The sequence below is a fragment of the Saimiri boliviensis genome, chromosome 11 (assembly GCF_048565385.1).
Source record: "Saimiri boliviensis isolate mSaiBol1 chromosome 11, mSaiBol1.pri, whole genome shotgun sequence".
Lineage (NCBI taxonomy): Eukaryota > Metazoa > Chordata > Mammalia > Primates > Cebidae > Saimiri > Saimiri boliviensis.
In genome coordinates this window covers 63,426,265-63,449,126 of record NC_133459.1, presented here as the reverse complement: position 1 = coordinate 63,449,126, position 22,862 = coordinate 63,426,265, and the positions used below count along the sequence as shown (strand labels likewise).

Here is a 22,862-nt window from a genome sequence, read left to right as displayed (position 1 = left end):
TGATCTGTGAAATGCACCAGGAAATAAATGTAAAAACCACATAGTGGGTGCACAAAGGGGATAGTGGTCAACTCTGTGAGTCTAATAAAAACAATTCACAACAATCACATACCAATGTTCCGTGAGTCCTGTCCCCACCCCATCTTCTAACGCCATCCCCTAAGAGAAATGACAGGTGAACAGGGCACAATTGAAGCTGGGCTCTAATTAAATGTGTCCTCTAGAGCAACTCCTAGCTCTCTCAGAGCCTCCGTTTCTCTGCCTGTAAAGCCAGGAATCCTATTCAACTAGAGTCCATTTCTGCTGTGAATTGTGAAATAAAAGGCAAAAACGAAGCAAAACAAACAAAAAAAAAAACCAAAACCAGAAAGGAAACTCACGAGAAACAAAAGTGAAAGTGCCTGAAAAGAACCCAGTAGTAAACAAGAGTACAAAATTCTCTATCTCACCGGAAAACGTGGCAGAATTCGCAAATATTTTTTTTCAGCAACCGTGAACTTCGGAAAGAATGAAATGTCTATCAAGCCTTCTGAATGTGAATATCATTGTAACACGAATCCACCTTGCTCTCTGCAACTGTCTTCTGAAACAATCCTCTCTGACCCTGAACAACCGCTTATTTAAATAAGCGGTTCTTAAAGAAATCAATCCGTAGTGAATGGTCCATCCCCACAAAACCAATCCCCATTGAACACCACACTAGGGTGTGTCCCACTTTGGGAAAAGGGAGAAAACGGGGGTAAAGAAAGAGGAGAAGGATTGGAACCAATATTAGATTGTGCCTGGTGTTGCCACGCGGTTGTCATAAACAGCAGCATCGAAGCAAACTGTTTTAAAACTTAGGAAATACGGCGGCCTTTAAACTCTATTATGTCTCCACTCGTGGCAATAGTGAGACTTCTCTGAACGTAGCCAACAACGGTACAGACCCCCCGGAAGGAGGGCCAGCTCTGGGGCGGACCGGCGAGTGAAGGCAGCCGGAGGAGGAGAGCAGGCTGACAGCTTCTGCGGCGCGTGAGGGGCCGGGCGGGGCGACCGCCACAGCCAGAGGGTGTGAGCTGGACCCTCCGGGGTCACTGGGCTCCCCCGGGTGGGAGGACGGATGCTGCCTGTCTGCTGCCGGAGCCTCCCTTCTCGCAGCAGAGGAGGGAGAGCGCGCGCACGTACACACACACACACACGCACACACATCTTTCCCCTGGAGTTGTGTCTCGTCTCCCTTTTGTTTTCCTCCCTTCCCGGTCATGAGACCCGGAAGTTTTTTTTTTTTTTTTTTTTTTAATCCCGTCTCTCTCCCTTTTCCAACCCCCCTTCATCTATCACATGGCAGAGATAGAATAAAAACAGAAAAATGGCGACGGTCACGTTGTGGCGAGCCTTGCTGCGTCATTAGATAATCCTCATGCAAATAGCGGGAAGAACAAAGGAAGGGGGGCCTGGGACCCCCGGGGGCGCAGGTGGGTGTGGGGGCGGCGGCCGGGCGCGGGGGCGGCGGGGCGCGCGGCCCGCGGGAGGCGTGAGGCAAGCGGCGTGCGGCCGCGCGGGGCTCGGGATGCGGAGTGTGGACGTCCGAGTGCGCGCCCGTGCGGCGCCGTGGAGCGCTGGCCGCTGCGCTCCCGGCCCAGTCTCCGGGCGCGTCGGAGCCGGCCTGGAGACGCGGAAAGCCGTGGGGCGCACGGAGCCGCTCCGGAGGGGCTGGCCGCGGCGCACACGCACACGTAGCCGCTGGGCTCGGCCCGCTCAGCGTCCGCAAAGGGGTCTCGGGGAGGGCCCGGCGGGCCGGGCGGCAACGGGAGCCGAGAGCGCGCCCCTGCCCCGCGCCGAGCGCCTGCCTTCAGCCGCCTTGCGGGACCGCACGCAGTTCGCCACCTCGGGGTAGGCGGCGGGGCGCAGGGCGCGGGGGCGGCGGCGTGGGGCGGGCCGGGCCTCCACACTCCAGGACGGACTTCCCAGGGTGTTGCCGGGCTGGGTTTGTTGTTGTTAACGCGCGCAAGTGTTTTTCCCTCGGGCTAGCGGGGCGACCTCGCCCATGGGCATTTCCGCGGTTTCCCGCGGCCCTCGCCGGGGTGTCAGCGGCGGCGCGGGGAGCCCCGGGCGCCCGGCTCGGCCCCCAGGAGGGTGGCGGCGCGGAGGGGCGGGGTGTGTGTGTGTAAATGTTGCGCACTAGCTTTTCCCCCGCCCCCGCCCGCGTTCAGGGTGCTGGCGTGGGTCCCTCGCCGTCCGGCGGCGACTGTAAATAGAGCCTGGATGTTGTTTACATGAAGGATCCAGCGGGAGGAGTCTAAGAGGCGGCGGCGGCGGCGGCGGCGGAGGTGGAGGAGGGAGGGAGGAGAGAGGAAGACCGGAGTCCCGGCGGCGGCGGCGGTCCGGAGAGAGGGCGAGCCCCGCGCGGCGCCGGAGGCCAGGCGCTACCACGAGGCCGGGACGCTGGCGTCTGGGGTAGGAGGGAGAACGGGCACGGGGCGGGTAGAGGGGTCCGTCAATGGCGTTTTTAGCTTGCACCCTGCCACGCAGATTCTCCCCGGCCGGAGAGGAGGAGGGTGGAGGGAGGGCGGAGAAGCCTCGATTTCTCTGCATGTTCGGGAACGCCTTCTCCCCCTTCGTTCTCCCATTCCCAGTCTTTTCCCGCTCCTCTCCGGGCTCACCTATTTATTTCCGTCAGCTAGAGCTCGCGGTTTTTTATATAGGCATGAGAGTCTGTTTCTTTTATTAGAAACATTATTGGGGAGAGGGGTGCGTTGCTGTAATTTGTGCCGGTCCAGGTCGGTTTTCAGGCAGGGGGAGGGGACTTGGCGGAGACGCCGGCTCCTGGCCGCAGCTGACCCCAGGGCTTCTCCCTGCCTTCCCGTAACGAGGAATTCTTTCCCTCACTCTGCTACCCGCACACCAGCTGCCACTTTCGTGGAGAAAGACCACACCTGTGCTTATCCCCGCTTTGGAGAAGAGGTGAGCTGAGAAACCAGGGAATCCCCTGCTCTCCAGGGTTCTTGGTTATTCCCCTCCCCAATCTCAGCATTGGCCAACAATTGCTGCTTTCACCTGCTGATTTTATTCGACATGCCTGTCTTCCACCACCCTTTCCTCCGGCAAGTTGTGGTCTGCAAATGTTTTGGGATTTTCTCTTCCCTTTGGATATGGCCCCCACCAACCAGCAAATAGCTCCTGGGCTTAGGTTGTGAGATAGAGACGGGGAGAGAGAGGGAGAGAGAGAGAGAGAGAACCCCCTTCGCCCGGTGCACTGTTTTTTATTCCCCTCTGGGTCTTCCAGTGGAATCTGCCCTCCTCCCATAGCCCCCTTTATTCTCCCCCTAAGCTTAACCCAGAACCAGGCCTAAACAGCCTGTCTCTGGCGTTCTTTCCCCAGGCCCCACCCTGGCCCCTTTTGCTTTTCCAAAGCCAAAAAAACGCCTCCCAAGCAGAAGACACACCCAGCCCCAAGTCTAACCATTCCAAAAGGGAGGAGAACACAGTGGAAGAACAGGGACTCAAGGGTCTCCTTCTGACCTGAATATTCCAGGCGTTTCCCTCTTCAAGCCTCCTAGCTATGTAATCCCTTTATTATTGTTACCATTTGTCTCTCCCATTCTCTTTGCCCCTTGTCCTGTGATAGATATTTAGGGAGAGGGGTGGAGAAGGAGGTTGCCACCCTCTCTTCCTTACAGTGAGGTATTTTTCTTTTTCTCATTTTTTAATTTTTTGGATGTTTAGCATGTAAAATACGTAAATCTGTTTGCAGGCTTATTTGAACTTGTTTTCTTGCTGGCTGAGGAATAGCTGATACTCTAAAGGGAAGGAGGGGGAAAAGATCAAAAGTAATACTCTCAGTTTTCCCCATTTGAGCATCCCCAGAGTTGCCAGAGAAGACCCTCCTGTAAAAACCAACAGTCTCCCTTCCATGACATCACCACCTAAGCCCTTCCAACTTTAGCTTCAGAACAGGAAGAAGGCTCAAAATAGAACTACCTTAGGAATCCAGCTCCTTGAAAAGATCAACTTTTAAATCAGCTGCAGGAGGAACACAGTGAACTTTGACATGGGTAGTGAGCAGGGAGAGAAGGCTGTATAGTGTGCATAATTGGTTCCCTTGGGGGAGGGTTGTGGGATACTTCCCTTGTATTTCAGAAAAGCTTTTCTCTAGATAGAGTTGGGTACCTAGATCTATGAATATTAAATAGGATGGTTCGAGATTCATTTATTGAATTATTCATAAGTTTTGGTATGTCACCAATAACAAGCACTTTTCAGAATATGAATTAAAGAGGGGCTTCTCTGCAGAGTCTGCTCTAGACAGAGAAGGTTGTTTGATGAAGCTAGGAGGGAGCACTTCGGGAGGACAGAGAAGCTGAGGATGCCGTGACAGCTGCTGTATGTAAGTTGAGAGGCTCATAAACAATAATTGTAGTACACAATAGTTGTAACTTTTGTAGATGACTGATACCCTGGACAAAGAAGTAAAGATGTCAGGATTTCCCACCTTTACCTTGGAAATTAACCGCTTGTCTTTGAATCTCAGCGCCTTCATTCTGTCCCTGAATTGAGATATGCCTTCCTCTTTGAGCTAAAGTAGTTACTCCATCTTTTGGAAGGGCTGCCTAATAAACGATCGTTACTAAAGTGTTGACAACTTAAGGATTGGAAGTGGAGCAGAAAATACTTCATATAATTTGAGTACTTGGTGGGTGCTGTAAGATGACTTGCTGGTTGATGAGGTAACTTCTTTTACTGTGGTTCAGGTTTAAAAGAATCCAGGTGACAGAGACAGGACACCTGCCCTAATACGGTAGCCACTGGCCACGTGGCTGTAAATCAACCACCTGAAATATGGCAAGGGTGAGGAAGAGCTCAATTTTAAATTTTATTTAATTTTAAAAATTGGTAACTTGAGTTAGTTATTGGAAAGCTTATTTCTGTTTGGAAACATACTTGAGCATATGCGTCTACTTTTAAAACTAAGTTTTTTGAAATCCAAATACAAGTTATTTCCAATGAAAATTTAGAATTGGGGTGTGTAAGTGCAAGGTACTCTTCAGATTTCAAAGACAGTAGAATAGCGCATGAATTTTATGTTGATTGCATGTTCAGATGATAATATTTTAGATATATTGAGTTAAATGAATATACTATTAATTCTGCCTGTTTGTTAATGTGGCTACTAGAGAATTGAAAATTACATGTGCAGCTTGCATTGTACCACATTGGACAGCTCAGGCCTGCATCACTCCTTTTCATCTATGGATTAATTTCCTTTTCTTTCTTTTTTTTTTTCTCCCCTTGAGATGGAGTCTCACTCTATCGTCCAGGCTGGAGAGGAGTGATGTGATCTCGGCTCACTGCAACCTCCACCTCCCAGGTTCAAGCGATTCTCCTGTCTCAGCCTTCAGAGTAGCTGGGACTACAGGCATGCGCCACCATGCCCTGCTGATTTTTTGTATTTTTAGTACAGAGGGGGTTTCACCATGTTGGCCAGGCTGGTCTTGAACTCCTAAGCTCAGGTATTCTGCCCACCTTGGCCTCCCAGAGTGCTGGGATTACAGGCGTGAGCCACTGTGCCTAGCCCCATGATTTAATTTCAAAAGTAGTGACTGTATGAAATATTGTTATTTCATGTTTGTGAACTATCTACTTTCCACTGCAGTATTCCATGTGATGACTGAGCACCCCAAGTATTACATTATTACTGTTACAATAGGGAGATAAGTGTAAAAGTCCAGAGTTCTAGAATGGCTAGCAGGGGTGTCCTGGAAAAATTTGGATACCCACATACCTGGCTATTGCTGCATTTGTAAAATGCTCCTGGGCATTGCAAAAGATACCAGAAAATGTGTGGCAGAGTAACAGTTGTGACACCTGGTGGCATTTTAGTGATTCTACTCATCTGTCACTCACTTCCGTTTATTTTTTCTTTCCTTCATCTACTTTCTGCCTGCCCTGCCACCCGCCATCAGGGCTCCACTGGTGGTAATTGGGCCCACAGGGTTGCTGACTCCTTTCCTCCAAAAACAGTACAATGCTGACATGAATAGAGGTATTGCTGTCTTGGGGGTTTTGTTTTGTCTAATGAGATTCAGAAATCTCACTGGAAGGAACTTACGGACTATTCAGTACTATCCCTTTATTTTATAGATGCCAAACTGCCAAACACTGTACCTAAAACCGTATAAACAGAGACTGGAATTAAATGTACTCTTGTTGATAACCTATTTAGAGGCTCCCTGAGAAATGGAGAGCTTCATCAATTAATCAAGTATTTGTTGAGCTAGCATTTTATGGAAATCATCACTAAGTGTTGTGAAGGGACATGAGTAATATAGTTTCTGACTTTAGAAAGAGACCTGTTGACTTGGGAAATAAGGTATAAACAGCACCAAATTAAATTGCAGTATACAATACGGTACTTACTGAATGCACTGTCACTGTGGCATGTGTTACTAGTAGAAATGTGTTCATTTTCCAGATGTAGGAATAGAAGCTTCGAGAAGGGTGGACTCTGCAGGAAAGTGGAGTGTAATTTGTTCCTGGAACAGCCCAAGGCTGTAGAATTGGAGTTCATTGCAAGTCTTTGGTATTGGCCCTTTGAGCTGTCCATTAAGGGAATTTGAAAATCTGAGACCCAGCATTTTTAAATGGTAGAGATGCAGTAATGAGGAAATCATAGATTAATTGGAGACCATCAGGGTTTTTAGAGATGTTTAGCCAGGAGTGGATCATTTTGAAGTTAGCTGGCATATAAAACCGACTTGTGAGCAAACTATAACATCTAAAATCTGGGGGATGAGAGTGGTTAAAATGTGATCAAGAGCAAAATCAGAAAGTAAATTAACTATGGAGTATACAGTTGGACTAAAATACTGTGCTGAGGACATGTTTGAAGAGGGGAGGCCCGTATGATATAATATGTATGGGCCAGTCCATGTATTTATAAATTTTCAGTCTCCTGGAGCTTTTTTGGACTAAAGTCTTTGTCAACATGAGGAAGAAAGCTCATTCTCTTGTGTTACTTGTCGGTATTGTTTTTTTTCCTCCACATGGACCTGCTAAGGTTATATAGCATGAGATGATTTAGGCGCCAGTGCTCAAAGTCAGTTAAAATGATGACACCCCAGTTAATGCTTCTCTTCGAGAATAGGGACTAACTTTGCACAGGGCAGTGTTTTTTGACTTTTTCTTGCCTTTTTGCCAATTTCTTTTTTGCAAAAGAGAAAAAATCTGTAACCTGCCATCCCCATTAATCTTTGACACAAATTAATTTTTAGAAACTCAGTACAGCAAAGTTTTGCAATAAAATGCAAGTATACATTCTGTGTACTTGTGACAAAGCAGTAATTGACATTTGAGCAACTTTTGCTTACATGTTTATAACATCTCAGTGTGGTCAAATTTGCACTTTTTATATAGTATCACAGAATTAGATGATGATTTTCAAATTGGAAAACAAATCACACTAGTTAAAAGGTCAGTGGATTTAAATACACTAATCTACAGTATAAAAGTATTTTCAAATATTTTGCATGGCCAGCAACTTAGGGTACCTTCATTTATTTAGTATATAATCAGATATTTAAAGGTTTAAAATAATATTTTCATTTTAGGTTATAAATAAGAGAGATGTAGCATGTTTTTTGTGCTTATGTTTGTTGATTGATTGATTGAGAAAGGGTCTGTCTTTGTCACCCAGGCTGGAGTGTAGCGGTACAGTCATGGCAGCCTCAGCCTCTTATGTTCAAGCAGTCCTCCCACCTCAGCTTCCGAAGTAGCCGGGACTACAGGCCTGTGCCACCATACCCTGCTAATACTATTTTTTGTAGAGATGGTGTTCCACTATGTTGCCCAGGCTGGCCTTGAACTCTTGGGCTGAAGCAATCCTCCCGCCTCGGCCTCCTATAGCGCTGAGATTACAGGCATGAGCCACCATGCCTGGCCTTGTACTCCACATTATTTTAAAAGTTCTTTGGTATGCCAGTTTTCTGTAAGTACCTGATTTTGTAGATAATATTTGGTATATGCATTATGAAGAATTGTTCCTAATTATATCTTTTTTTTTTTTTTTTTTTTTTGAGACGGAGTTTCACTCGTTACCCAGGCTGGAGTGCAATGGTGCCATCTCGGCTCACCGCAACTTCCGCCTCCTGGGTTCAGGCAATTCTCCTGCCTCAACCTCCTGAGGAGCTGGGATTACAGGCACGCGCCATCATGCCCAGCTAAAGTTTTGTATTTTTAGTAGAAATGGGGTTTCACCATGCTGACCAGGATGGTCTCGATCTCTTGACCTCGTGATCTGCCCACCTCGGCCTCTCAAAGTGCCGGGATTACAGGCTTGAGCCACCGCGCCCAGCAGTTATATCATTTTTAACATCAAAGAACTAGTTTAAAATCAGTTTGGGTCCTGGAGGAATGCGTTTTACATCACTGTTTTCTCTCTTCCTCTCTTAGTATGCAGTTATTTTGTCTTACTGTAGCATGAGTACTTGTAGTCACTTGTTTATAAATTTAAACAGCTCAGTTCTTAGAAGAAACATGTTGAAAAATATTTCTGATGAATTTAAATTTTCAAAAATGCACATTTATAAACATAATTTTCAAGAAAGAGCAAGTCACATTTTTGAAGCATTTATTATTTTAGAAATAGTGTTCTGAATTTTTCTTCCTTGACACTGCTTTAGAATCTGAGAGAATATTACTTTTAAGTAACTATTCACAGAATAATGACAGTTTGCCGCTTGTTATTATGGATGCATTTTTTTTTTCTAATTTAGGTAGAAAAAAATGAACTAAGAGAAAAATAAGGAGAAAAAGGAAGTATCTTTTACTTATTGTACCAAAAATGTTTAGTTGTTGTATGGATTTTGGTGATGGCTAATAGAGTGAATTTAAACTTTGCAATACGTTACATTTACTTCATCTTTATACTTCATATTTAGACATTCAATCACACTAATACTTATTTTGGTGAAGAACAGTCTAATAACTACCAAATATGTCAGGATTATTTATTTGTCTCCATACTTACCCAACCTTGAGTATTTCAGGGTAAGTATTCATTTTTCCAAAGCATCAAGAAATATTAGGTGGTAATCTTATCCTTTTAGGTGGGACAGCTATCTAAAATTTTATTCCAAAATAATCACAGTATCTTTGTTCACGTAACAGATGTTCATAATTTGGGTGAAAATGTGCAGCTATTTCCAGGAACCTTAGGTTATGGTATCCAACTGTGATTTTTTTTTTTAAATCTTCGTTGCCCTCTCGTGTTTCAACTCTGTATTACAGTTGGCTGAGGCCTAGAGGATGACCTCCTTAATTTTTAGGTATTTTTGCACTTTAGACAATGTTGTTTTAAATTTTTGTGTAGGTGGATTGTTTCATTGGATATTACTTTTCTGAAGGTAAGATCCGTTTCATAGTACATAAAGTAAATAGTTGAGTTATATTCACTGTACGCTCTTAGATTTTCTGACTTCCGCTGATTTGAAGAATTGTTTCATCTACTGACTTATTTGAAGTACAGTGCTAATATCTAATATGCATATAATGAGTCTTTGAAATTGAGCAAATGCCTAATGAAAACATAATTATTTTTCAAATATCTGTCAAATTCCACTCATACCGAAATAACTTGAAACCTTATGACTGACATGGAAAAAACCCGAGTGAATCATGGTTTTAATAAGTTGATATTCCGATGCCTGAATTCCAATTTCAGAATCTTTTGTACTTTTTATTATAAAAAGAATCATCCCTAAAATGACTTCAGAGTACGTCTCAAAGGTACAGATAATTTAAAAGCAAGTGATGTGTGTATATGTTACTACTTTTAAAAAATGTATTCTGAAGGTTGTCAGTATCACTATAGGTGTAGAATTGACATATCAGTGTTACCAATTTGAGTACATTCTTAGCACTCAGAACAAGGGGAATGAATGTCATTTTTTGCTAATGTGCATTTTTCTTCTTAATTATAAAACCCCACTAGTTTCTGCTTCATGATCTCAGTTACTGAGAAAAGTAAAAATAAAAAGTAAATGTTTTTAGAAATCCTGTTGGTGTAAACTGAATATCCAGTTGATGGAATTGGACAGCTAGGATAGGGTAGAAAAAAAAAAAAAAAAGCACTGGGTTCACTCATTTGACATGGATCTGAGCCTGGGTTCACCATAACTTAGCAATACATGATCTCTTGTAAATCATCTAACCTCTCTAAGGTTTTTTTTTTTTTTCTATCTATGAAATGGTGTAATAATATCTAACCTATTTCCAGAATCCTTTTTTGATGAATTAATGAATAATTCATTGCCAGCCCCGTAGGTTTTTTGTGAAAACCAAATGAGAAAACATGTAGAAAATTTTTGAATGTTTGGCAGATGTGAAGTAGTATTGTCATGTTTGCTTAGGACCTCTTTGAAGACAGGAATCATGTCTTATTTATCTTTATTTCCTGAACATCTAGAAGAGGCCTTGGAACATAGTAGTCGCTCTCTATATATAATCAGTGACTGAGGTCAGGGAGGCATAGTCAGTGAATCCATGCATGAAAGAGTTAGACTGAAAGATGCTGGAAGCTTGCTGCATATTTGATGTATTATCAGAGCAAAAACCTAATCATGCAGTTGTTCATCCTCATTAATATGTATAAGTCATGTGTTCATCTTTCATTCTAATATAATTCAACTGGGCCTTTTAATATTTCAGCCTCACCACTTGCTGGGCTCTGATCCTTCTTTTTCTTCTGCCTCCTCACGTCTCCAACCAGAAGGGGATCTTTTAGTCCTTCACTTCATGGGGAGCCTTCAGAGAGTAATGCAGCCACCAGAAAGGATGCCGTTTACCGACACAGTGACTGACAGGCTGCCCTGGCTCAGTTATCACAGTGCTGATGCTGTCCATTCTAAAGGTACAGTACTGTGATAACTGAAGGATGGCAGCCATCTTGCCTTCCATCAGAGGAGCCTCATCGTGCCCAGGAAGAAAGAAGGTGAAAGAGGAATGTGAAACAGGTGACTGGGACCCAGAAACCCTCTTACCCTGCGCCTCTGTCGTATTTTTTCCTGGGGCATAGGGAAGAGTTATTCTGCTTCTCTTTGCCTTGTTTTGTAACATGGGATAGTTGTTGGAACAGCAGTGTTGTGCTGAGTGAACATATATTAAGCTCTTTGAAATCTTTAGGAGACTGAAAATAGATAAGTATTAGTTAATATTTCTGGAATGATATTCAGAGAACTTTGTGTCATTTTTGTAAGTGTGAAAGGTAACCTAATTAGAACAGCTTGGCTCTTGTCGGCACACTTCTAGATTTCAAAATCAGATTCTGCTTACAGAGAGGAAAAAAAGAGTCCAATATGTTGAATGGTATTGAAATTATCGCATAAATAAAAGTCCATCTTTGTAGAACAGCTTATTGAAGTGAGGAAAGAAAAAAGCATATCTTTGTCTTGAAGGAGTAGATAGTGACATGTCATGTTTCTTTCAGGATATTTAGGATCTGGCCTAATTCAAAAGAATATTTACGGAATGCCTATGTTATTGCTGCTGCTGTCACCTTTACATAAAAATAAAATGTAAATTATTTTATTTCTATCAAATAAGGATGAGTCTGCAACGAGAAATGTGAAGCTGTAAACACCAAGGCAGCAACACATGTGCATGAAAGACTAGGGAATTTTTTTTTGAGACAGGGTCTGTGTTGTCCACACTGGAGTGCAGTGGCGTGATCATAGCTCACTGCAGCCTTGATCTCCCGGCTCAAGCAATCCTCCCGCCTCAGTCTCCTGAGTAGCTGAGACCACAGGCTCAGGCCACTGTCCTGCAAATATTTAGTAGAGACAGGAGCTCACTATGTTGTCAAGGCTGATCTTGATCTCCTGAGCTTAATTGATTCTCTCACCTTAGCCTCCCAAAGTGCTGGGATTACAGACATGAGCCACCACACCCAGCCATGACTAGGAAATTTAACAGAGCACCACATGTCTTCAACCTCCATCTTACTCTAGAGAGTACTGCTGGGGGTAAAAGGTGGTTATTGGAGAACCCAGGATTTCCCACATGCCCTCAGCCAATCATCCCTCTTCCCTCCAGACTCCTAAGGGCACAGTGCATATGGAACAATAGCACGCTAGAAACAAAGTACATGACTTGGCGATGTGTTAGATCACAGTGCTGTGCAAGGCTCAGGTAATTTTGTGTAATGTGTTTTAGGCTCAAAGCCTAATCGGGTGTGTTACCTCTTCTGAAGCTCATGTCTGTATCTGGGAGCTTATGGATATCTGACTGGTGTAGGAACCCAAAGCAGTGGCCCGTATGTTTGAGCAAAGAGAACAGAGATGGCTGAGGTCAGGCCCTAATTTGAACCTACCTACCGCAGAAGAAGGGCCAGAGAGGGGAGAAAACAATATGTGACCTTTTTTTTTTTTTTAAAAAAAAAAAAAAAAAGTCTCACTCTGTCATTAGGCTAGAGTACAGTGGCTCTCAGTCTTGGCTAACTGCAGCCTCTGCCTCCTAGGGTCAAGCCATTCTTGTGCCTCAGCCTGCCAAGTATCTGGGATTACAAGTGGGTACCACCAGGCCCAGCTAATTTTGTGTTTTTAGAAGAGAGGATTTTACCATGTTGGCCAGACTGGTCTCCAGCTCCTGTCCTCAAGTGATTCTCCTACCTCAGCTTCCCAAAGTGCTGAGAGTTCAGGCATGAGGCACTGTGGCTGGCCTCATGTGTGACTTGTTAACATACAGAGAACCTTACCTACAAGTCAGCACTGGCAACTCCGTGTCTTAGATACGGGCCAGGTATATTACCAGGTCCTGCTCTTGGATACAATGGGGAAGAAAGGGAACTGGAAGGGAGTAGTCCCCATATAGGGAGGTTCCGCCTTGTCCTTCACTGTACCAGTCCTCAGACATTGATGGTCACTGTTCCTCTGCTGGCTATTTTAGTTCCCTTTAATGTCTCTTCCCTCTTCTCTACCCAGAGAGGAACCATTCTTAGTGGTGACCCCTTGAGCCTCACTTGGTTGTCCCAGAACTGTTATTTTTCAGACGCATTGACCACATTGTAGCCTAGTACCTTCACGTGTCCTCATAGATCCACACTTTCTCTAAGCTATGTAAGCTACACTATGTTTTTGATTAATTTCAGAGAGAGAGGGCTCCTTCTAGTTATGCTACCACTCCTGAAATTCCTTGGAGTTTTCTTAAAAGGAATTTCTGACAGAAACTCTGGAAGAACTTTTAGGAAGGGAAAGTTATGGGATTGGTGAATCCTCAAGTAATTTGAAACACTCCTAAATTTAGTGTTTTAGCAGGTGGAAAAAAGTGCTTCAAGAAGTAATGTGTTGTGCAGTTGTTGGCCTTGGTGAAGTTTCACCACCTTCCCTGATCTTCTGTTTTCCCCATTACTAGTTTTGTAAAAATTTACTGGGTTTTATGCTCACCCAACCTTGACCTCAAAATCTACAACCAGGCCTGTGGGGTGTTGAAGAACTGAGTGTTGGATGTTGTTTGCAGTCGCCCCCGCAGTACTGACAGCCGTGCTGGGCCCCCTTTCCTCTAAACAGAAAGGCTGAGGCTCAGTCTGCAGCAGGAGCTTCAGAAGCTTAGTTGGACCTAGAGGTCTTTGGCATCTTCAAGGCATTTCTTAGATGTAAGGTTTTCCAACAGGTTAACTGAGAAGTGATACAAGACAGATCCGATAGGGTTTTTCCATTGCCTTGCTTAAAACATAGTACGTGTTTGGTTTGTGTATTCATTGGATTCTTCAATTTAGGTAAAATATGTGAGAATGGGAAGAATACAGTTAAACCTAGAAATACTATATAATCTAGCAATTCCACTTCTGAGTATGTAACCAAAAGATGTGAAAGAAGGCACTGTGACAGGCATTTGGACACTCATGTTTATAGCAGCATGATTCACAATAGCCAAAAGGTAGGAGCACTGCGAGTGTCCATTGAAGGATAAGTAGGTAAATGAAATGTAGTGTGTACGTACATTGGAATATTATTCAGCCTTTAAAAAGGAAAATTCTGACATGCTGCAACATGGATGAACCTTGAAGATAAGAGAAGCGAGACACAAAAGGACATACACTATGATTCCACTCATGAGGCTCCTAGAGTCGTTAAATTTCATACAGCCAGGAAGCTGATGGTTGCCAGGAGCTGAGGGAGAGGGGGAAATGGGGAGTTAAGTGTTGAATGGAGTTGCATTTGAGGAAGATGATATGGATGATGGCTGTTGCACAACAACGTGAATGTACTTAATGCCACAGAATGTACACCTACAAATGGAAAACTTTATGTGTATATTACCACAATAAAAGGGTTGCTTTAGTTGATTTCTCTGCTCTCCCTTAGTTTTCAGAGTGAAGATAACTGCTGTTTCAAGTAAGCAATTAAAATGTAATTGCCATGGTCTTTTTGCATGTCAAGTTCTCTAATCTGAAGTCCTTTACATATGTTTGCAGGGTTTCTAACAGCATAGCTTTAAAATTGTATAAAATGTAAAGAAAACTAAATATAGTAGCAATGAGTATTAAAAGCAATGAGAGAAAGGTGTGGACAAGAAGTCAGTTGATGTGGCATCTCTTGCTGGCTTTATGGCTTTTCTGGTGAGATTGGGCAACTTGCCGGTCTTCAAATCCCTGTTCCAGTTGCCTCAGCTGCCCCACCTTTTGGAGTTAGGGTACCACTCCTGAAATTCTTTGTAATTTTCTTGATCTCTTGACCTTGTGATCCACCCGCCTCGGCCCGCGGGCGTGAGCCACCACACCGGGCCTTGGCCTTGGAATTTTCTTAAATAGAAAAGGAATTTCTGACAGAAACTCTGGAAGAACTCCTAAGATGGGAAAGGTCTGGGATTGCTGAATCCTCAAGTAATAGTGTTTCAAATTACTATTACTTGAGGGAAATCCCAGATTACTTAGGGAAATCATATATATAAAATCATGAGACTAAAGCAGCATTTAAATGTGGCATGTTATTTTTTTAAAAATATAAACATTCAACATATGAAATAACAGCATATTAAGAATAGTTTTTAAAAGTATCCTAGTCTTATAAGTCATCTGTTACCAGCCTTATTAAAGGATCAGTCTACAGCTTGCTGTCTATCATGAACAGTTTTCCTATTTCTTATATGCTTAAATTTGATATAAGAATACAACCATTGAGACTGGAAAAAACCTTCCCTAAGGGATCACATTTTTATTAGCTGTAGGTAAAAAGCATTCATTTGTGGACCATGTCTGTTTCATCACAAAGTCCTCTCTTAGGGTCATGCTTTGGAAATCAGATTTTAGTTGTAGGAACACTGGACTACCCCCACCGGATCCTGCACAGTGTTCTACCTTGATCATACCACACACAGTTGGAGCAGACAGCTAGCTCTTGTTCCTGTCACACTAGTTTCAAATATTTTGCTATGCCTAGTACCTTTCTAGTTTCTCCGATTAACCAGCCAATTGCAAGTGTACCACAAATTTGTATCATTTTGTTTTGGGGGGCCCAAGGGAGACGGTCTTCCATAGCCCAGGGTAGAGTGCAGTGGTGCCATCACAGCTCACTGTGACCTCAGCCTCCTGATTAGCTGAGACTACAGGTGTACACCACCATGCCCGGCTAATTTTTCAAATTTTTTTTGTAGAGACAGGTTCTCGCTGTTTCTTAGGCTTTTAAACTCCTGGGCTCAAGCAGTCCACCTGCTTTGGCCTCCAAAATACAGGCGTAAGCCACAACATTGGCCTGTCTATCCCATTCTTAATGAGTTTCTTTCAGATCAGTTGCTCTTTGAGACAAGCCTTTGCCGGGCGCGGTGGCTCAAGCTTGTAATCCCAGCACTTTGGGAGGCCGAGGCGGGTGGATCACGAGGTCGAGAGATGGAGACCATCCTGGTCAACATGGTGAAACCCCGTCTCTACTAAAAATACAAAAAAAAAAAAAAAAAAAAAAATTAGCTGGGCATGGTGGCGCGTGCCTGTAATCCCAGCTACTCAGGAGGCTGAGGCAGGAGAATTGCCTGAACCCAGGAGGCGAAGGTTGCGGTGAGCCAAGATCGCGCCATTGCACTCCAGCCTGGGTAACAAGAGCGAAACTCCGTCTCAAAAAAAAAAAAAAAAAAGACAAGCCTTTTACGTTTCTACACTTCAGAGGATTTTTTTCCCTTTAAAAATTGCTTCATAAAAATTCTGCATTCATATTTACAGGTCTTATTTGTAGTTTGTCCTCATCATTACCAGTCATTTTTGTTTGTTTTTTTGAGATGAAGCCTTGCTCTGTTGCCCAGGTTGGAGTGCACTAGCACAGTCTTGCCTCACTGCAACCTCTGCCTCCCAGGTTCAAGTGATTCTCCTGCCTCAGCCTCCCTAGTAGCTGGGACTATAGGCGTGTACCTCCAGGCCCAGCTAATTTTTGTCCTTTTTTTTAGAGATGGGATTTTGCCATGTTGACCAGGCTGGTCTTGAACTCCTGACCTCAGGTGATCTGCCTGCCTTGGCCTCCAAGTGCTGGGATTACAGGTGTGAGCTACTGTGCCTGGCCTCTAGGCATCATTTTTAACCACAATAATTCTTCATGAAGCATGAACAACTTAGGTAAGGGAGGTACCAAAAGTCCATTTTGTATTTTTCTTTCATATTTAAGACATGATGAGTGTAAAGATTCCCACTGAAGGAGAATGCCAAGTGCTAGAATGTGTCTGAGCTGGGTGTTTGGGCTCACACCTGTGATCCCAGTACTCTGGGAGACCGAGGCGGTCAAGACCATCCTGAGCAACAAAGTGAGACTCTGTCAAATCAGAAAGTTATCCAGGCATGGTGGTGCATGCTAGCCGTCCTAGCTCCTCAGGAGGCTGAAGCAGGAGGATGGTGTGTGCCCAGGAGTCCAATGCTGCAGTGAGCCAGGATGGTGCCATTGCACTCCAGCCTGGTTAACAGCCAGACCCTGTCTTTTAATAAACAAGCAGGCACGGGACATTCTCAGCTGAATTCTTTAAGTTGTTTAATGAGTTTTTGGGTTGTAAGAAATGTTTCTAATGTAAATATGTTAAAATTTATAAATTGAAATGGAGTAAAGTAGGCTGATGATACCTTGCTTTGTGCATTTGGATTATTACTGTATTTTATTTTCCATGAGATTATGAGGAGATTGATGGTGTTTAAAAGTGAGAAGAAATAGAGAACTGTTTTGATTTAATCTGTAGAAAATGTATTTTCAGTTTTTGGCTACTATCTTTGTAAATGAGATTCCAGAAAACCTCATATTGGTTGATCTTTTTCAGTTTGAAAATGGGTGTCTTTGAACCAGGAATATCTTGGGGTCAGTTGGAGGCAACTGTCCAGGGCACTTTGCTGGAAGACTTCTGAGACCATATCTGGGCTCTGCAGAAAGGAGTGCTGTGATCACGCCTTTGTGATCAACCCATATGTGCTGTGGACATAAGACTGAGGAGGAGTGCTACGTTTGCTGATTCCTTAATACAGCAATATTTGTAGTGTAGAAGCTTAGATCTGGAAAGGCGGAAATTCCCAGATGTATATTGATAATGACTAGATTTCTGGAAAACCATATCACTGGAATTATAGATACCCTTTTTTATGGAGAGGGCATTATGGATTTTTAATTTTAAAAGTCTACCATAGTATAATATATAGTGTATATTGAGACATGAATCTTTTCATTTATCATTATTCACTAATTTATGTAAAAAAAATGATATACCTATCAGGTCTCAAGCTATTCTAATAGCACTAGTCTAACAGCATAAAATTAGCTACTGTTAAATAAATGCTGAGCCCCTGCATAATTTACAGGTAGAATTTTAAGTAATTGGATCAAATGGCTAGGAGAGGCCTTCCCTTTCTCCTTTAATTTCTTTAATTGACAGGATTATTTGCTTGAGATGTCAATATTTGTTGAGCGCCTGTGTACCAAGGCTCTCATTTCATCCTCATTGAAACCCTCAAAGAGTAGAAGAGTTCTCCACATTTCGTAATTGAAGAAACTGAGGAGGCTCTCAGGCTCCCGGTGGATCCCTAAGCCACACAGCTAGTCAGTGATAGAGCAGGGATTTGAGTCCAGAAACAATGTAAGAAGTCGTATAATGTTGATGAGTAGGTGAGTCTCTGAAACAGAGTTAGACTCAGCATGTGTAAAATTGCTCTGAACTTGCACTATACACACTGCGTCCCTTTTGCCTTTTTCTGATGCCTTCTCCACTCTTGTTACCTCTGTAAAATGAAAATTTGATCATGCCATTACTTGGTTTAAAACCCTCTGATGGCTTCTCTTCAGCTGCTCCATGAGGCCCTGGGAGGTGTGGTCCTACCTACTCCTCAAGTCCCGTCTGTTATATCCACTTGACTGGCCTGGCCTTTGTCAAGGAATCAAATCTGTGTCAAGAGCATTTCCTTCTGCCTGGGACACCCTTACTATCCAGTTCACCTTATCTGTTACCCTTCAGTTTCTGCCTAAGTACTGATTCCTTAGAGACCTTTTCCTGACATTGTGCCTACGTCCGATCTCATGACACTTCTTACTTTTCCTTCAGAGCCCTTGTCAGTTGAATCACGTGTGTCGGAGTGTATTTTTAATGTCTCGTAAGATGGTGAGTTCTGTGAGAACAGGAACGCTGGCTGTACCCGTTGCTGTGTTTGCAGTGTCTGGCACAAGCCTGGCATGAAATCTAATGTAGTATGAGATGTAAGTGGAACGTTTCCTGTTTGCTGACTATGGGTGAGAAGAGCGCGCAGCAAAAACAAGGTGTTCAAAATCCCCACTTTCTGTGGTCAGAGGTCTGCAACTCTGTGGCCAGTATTTTCCTGTAGAGCTTTTTCAAAAGGTGTCATTTCAGCAGAACCAGTTCTCACATTGCCGCTATCCCCACACCCATAAAAAGATGGCTGGAGGAGGGGGAGATGTCCCCTTTTGTGGGAACTTCCCTCAGCAAAGGAGAGGATGCAACTTTGACATCATGATGTATCTGAACATTGGTGAGCCATTATCCCAGAAAGAGCTCCCTATGCCCACAGCTTTGTGATGCTAAGAGAAGGAGACAGGGAGTGACACTACATTTGATGGGAACAGGATATGAAGTTCCTTGGACATAATGGCCCCTAGTGAATATGTGGACGATAGCTTGGGTCTTAAGCTTTTTTGCTAATGCCCCACAAGAGTACCCTCCACAACCCCTCTGTGGACCTCAGCAGTGCCTCTCCACAAACGTGTCCCTAGGAGTGAGTTAGAATGTGCATGGTATCCCAAAAGAGGGACCCAGACCCATGGCCAGTCAGAAAACTCATGCCCACTAACGTGGATAGTTCACCTACGGACCAACCTCTTTTGAACTTCATGAAAAAGTGAGTTTTTATGCAGTCTTTCTTGTTGTCGTTTGGGTTGTATTGGGTTTTTTGTTTGTTTGTTTGTTTGTTTCAGGCAGGATCTCACTCAGTCACCCAGGCTGGAGTGCAGGGCCACGATCATGGCTCACTGCAGCCTCAAACTTCTGGGCTCAAAAGGATCCTTCCACCTCAGCCCCCTGAGTATCTGGGACTACAGGTGTGCACTGCTATGCCTGGCTAATTTTTAATTTTTTGTTTTTTGGTTTTTTTTGTTGTTGTTGTAGAGACAGGCTATTTCTTTGTTGCTCAAGCTGGTCTCAAACACCTGGCTTCAGGCAATATTCCCGCCTCAGCCTCCCAAAGTGCTGGGATTATAGGCATGAGCCATCATGCCAGGCCTCCACTTACTCCTTTTGAAATCCAGGTGGTTATGGCTGCCCTGGAAGGGGCAGATTGTGGATGCAACCCCCTAACAGCAGAAACAGGCTGTTTACAGGGAATGAGGGACTTCAATTCTAGAAATAGCTCCCCTTGCCTTCGGGATGGATAGCAGACGAGGTACTAATACCCATAAATGCTTCAAAGATTTCATTTGCTTTTGAACTTGCAGAAATGGGAGTGATGTGATTTCTGATTTCTTCCCTGGGAAAGCAGAAAGAAACCCTTGTATGGCTGCCCCCATGAGAAAAAGTTCAACGGAAAACAAATGCCCATTTCCCAAGACTCTCAATCAGAATGGTAAGAAGCAAAGGGACGAAGCTACAGAGGTGTCTGGGAAAATCGGGCTGATTAAAGGTAGCCTGTGTTTCTCCTGGACTTGCAGGCTCTGTGGAGGAAAGCACACCTCATAAATCCTTTTAGACTGCTTTTTGGCTAACCCGTCAGATTTATAGGAAGAACTATTTTAAGTGAATCAGTGTGTCTTTGTTTGTATCTTCTGGGATTCTGGAGACTGCAGCCAAGGAGATAGTAAGGCTGAGAAATGGATTGAGCATTTAATCAGTTGAACACTTCCTTATGTTTTCCTCGTGTGTTTTCGTAACAAGTGACCTTAACCCAACTCCTAGTAACACATGATTATGGAATGTGCCCTCCTGAGAAATACTGCCTTGTTTTTTCATCCTGAGCAGACTGAAAATCTGAAAATTCATATGAGTTTGTTTGGACAATGGTAATAATAATATATGCTAGTGATACCTTCTGTGTGCCTGGTATTTTACATGTTATGGCTGAGTGCCACAACAGCCCTGGTCAAATGAGGGGAAAATGAAGGCTTAGAAAAATGAGGTCACTTACCCGATGTCACTCAGTTCAAGCCCAGGTTTCTGCATTTCTAAATTTCACACAGATTCTCATCAGCATCCTTGACAAATGAGGTAATGCCAGAACCCCCAAATCATGACATTTTCATTGATTCCTTTCTTCCACCTGCAAACAACATCAGGATCCACTCCTTTTTGGTTTTTTTCTTTGAATACACATTACCTATTTAATAATTCAGAAGTGGGATGATGCACGTAACACTAGGTCCGTGAGCTCAGAAGTCCCCATGGTAGTAATAGCTAATGTTGATTGAGAACTTTCTATTGAACTGTCCATGACTGATTTGTTACATGCATTATCTCACATAATCCTTTCACAGAAGCCACATCCCCTTCTCTGTCCCTTTTTCTGCCTTATTTGTTCATAGTATTAATCCTTCCACACAGTACATCCACACTAACATGCTTTAGCCTACTTACTGTATTTAATGCTGCCCAACTCCACCAGAATGTAAGCTCTGTGCGGTCTGTATGACTTTTTAATTACGAAATAAGTCCCTAGCAAGTAGGACCAGGTTCACATGTTTCTGAATTAATGAACAATCTATATAGGTATATCCCATCCCCATTTACAGATATGGAAACAGGTTGGTGGGATTAAATAATGTGTTTGAAAATGGAAGTAGTTATTTTTAACTTCAAAATAAGTTTTTAAGTATTAATGGTAACAATAGCTTCCTATCCCCACTGTATTGTTGGAATGAAAAATTAATTTTTTTTTTATCAGTGACATGATCATAGGTCACTGTTGCCTTTAATTCCTGGGCTCAAGCCATCCTCCTGCCTCACCCTTCAAGTAACTACAACTACAAGTATGTGCCACCATGCCTAGCTAATGTTTTTTTTGTTTGTTTTTTTGTAGAGATGGGATCCCACTATGTTGCCTAGGCTGGTCTTGAACCCCAGGCCTCAAGTGTTCTTTCCTCCTCAGCCTCTCAAAGTGCTGTGATTATAAGTGTGGGTCATTGTGCCTGACATTGACATGAAAAAGTTAACAAAAAAAGGAAGTTTGGTGGATGCAGTGGCTCACGCCTGTAATCCTAGCACTTTGGGAGGCCAAGGTGAGTGGATCACTTGAAGCCAGGAGTTCGAGACTAGACTGGCCAACATGGTGAAACACTATCTCTACTAAAAATACAAAAAGAAAAAGGCCGGGTGTGGTGGCTCACACTGTAATTCCAGCACTTTGGGAGACCAAGGCAGGCGGATCACGAAGTCAGGAGTTTGAGACCAGTCTGACAAACATGGAGAAAGCCCATCTCTACTAAAAATACAAAATTAGTCAGGCGTGGTTGCGCATTCCTGTAGCCCTAGCTACTCAGGAGGCTGAGGCAGGAGAATCACTTGAACCCAGGAGGTGGAGGTTGTGGTGAGCCAAGATTGTGCCATTGCAATCCAGCCTGGGCAACAAGAGTGGAACTCCATCTCAAAAACAAACAAACAAACAAACAGAATTTCACAGTTGTGAGAGACCTGCGAGATACTGGGCCAGCCTACCTACCCACTTCTGCCCTGTCCCCAGTGCCAGATTCTGGGACTCAGGTCCCCTTCAACCGGATGGCCTGTTCCACTGATGGACAGCTACACTGTCATTGAATGGCTGCACTGTCGGAAAATTCTTTGTGTTGAGCTGAATTTTATCTCCAGGTAACTTCCACCCATTGGTCTGAGTTCTGCCCTTTAGGAATGACAAAATAAAGAAAAATGTCATTTCACATATTGGGTCCTCAAATCGTGGCCTACTTATACTCACTCATGGTGTCTCTTGTCCCTCTCCAGTCATTTTCCATCCTGTTTACTTTCTTTGGCATGCCCTCCAGCTTGTCCATGTCTGACTTAAGTGCCTTATCCGGGACTCCAGGGAGGGTATTGGGAATACATCACACCACCCTGTTGCTCATTCACATCCCCCAAGTCTTTTTTTTTTTGAGATGGAGTCTCGCTCTGTTGCCCAGGCTGGAGTGCAGTGGCGCCATCTCAGCTCACCTCAATCTCCACCTCCTGCATTCAAGCGATTCTCCTGCCTCAGCCTCCTGAGTAGCTGGGACTGCAGGTGCATGCTACCACGCCCAGTTACTTTTTTTTTCTTTTGTATTTGTAGTAGAGATGGGGTTTCATTGTGTTAGTCAGGATGGTCTCGCTCTCTTGACCTTATGATCTGCCCGCCTTAGCCTCCCAAAGTGCTGGGATTACAGGCATGAGCCACCGCGCCTGGCCAAGTC

At 43.8% G+C, this 22,862-nt stretch overlaps 1 protein-coding gene across 3 annotated transcripts; it reads left to right on the top strand.

Annotated features, from left to right (window-relative positions):
• Window positions 1–962: 962 nt before the first annotated feature.
• On the top strand, window positions 963–22,091 carry LOC141580267 (uncharacterized). 3 transcript variants are annotated; one of them, XM_074380959.1, is made up of 5 exons: window positions 963–1,457; window positions 2,265–2,439; window positions 2,891–2,946; window positions 4,276–4,369; window positions 10,687–22,091. In XM_074380959.1, the coding sequence occupies exons 1-4, from the start codon at window positions 1,403–1,405 to the stop codon at window positions 4,344–4,346; spliced, it is 357 nt and encodes a 118-aa protein (XP_074237060.1). In that variant the 5' UTR covers window positions 963–1,402; the 3' UTR covers window positions 4,347–4,369; window positions 10,687–22,091. The 3 variants fall into 3 exon arrangements, with proteins under 3 accessions (XP_074237060.1, XP_074237061.1, XP_074237059.1); XM_074380960.1 differs by lacking the exon at window positions 4,276–4,369; XM_074380958.1 differs by having other exon boundaries at window positions 4,276–22,091.
• Window positions 22,092–22,862: the final 771 nt, after the last annotated feature.

What these genes read in the sequence shown, in the direction of transcription:
- LOC141580267 (XM_074380959.1), top strand. Translation starts at nt 1,403, where the DNA reads ATGCAAATAGCGGGAAGAACAAAGGAAGGGGGGCCTGGGACCCCCGGG. An exon ending in TGGGACCCCCGGGGGCGCAG is followed by an intron (nt 1,458 to 2,264) that starts GTGGGTGTGGGG and finishes GTTTACATGAAG; the next exon opens with GATCCAGCGGGAGGAGTCTA. An exon ending in CCGGGACGCTGGCGTCTGGG is followed by an intron (nt 2,440 to 2,890) that starts GTAGGAGGGAGA and finishes CCCGCACACCAG; the next exon opens with CTGCCACTTTCGTGGAGAAA.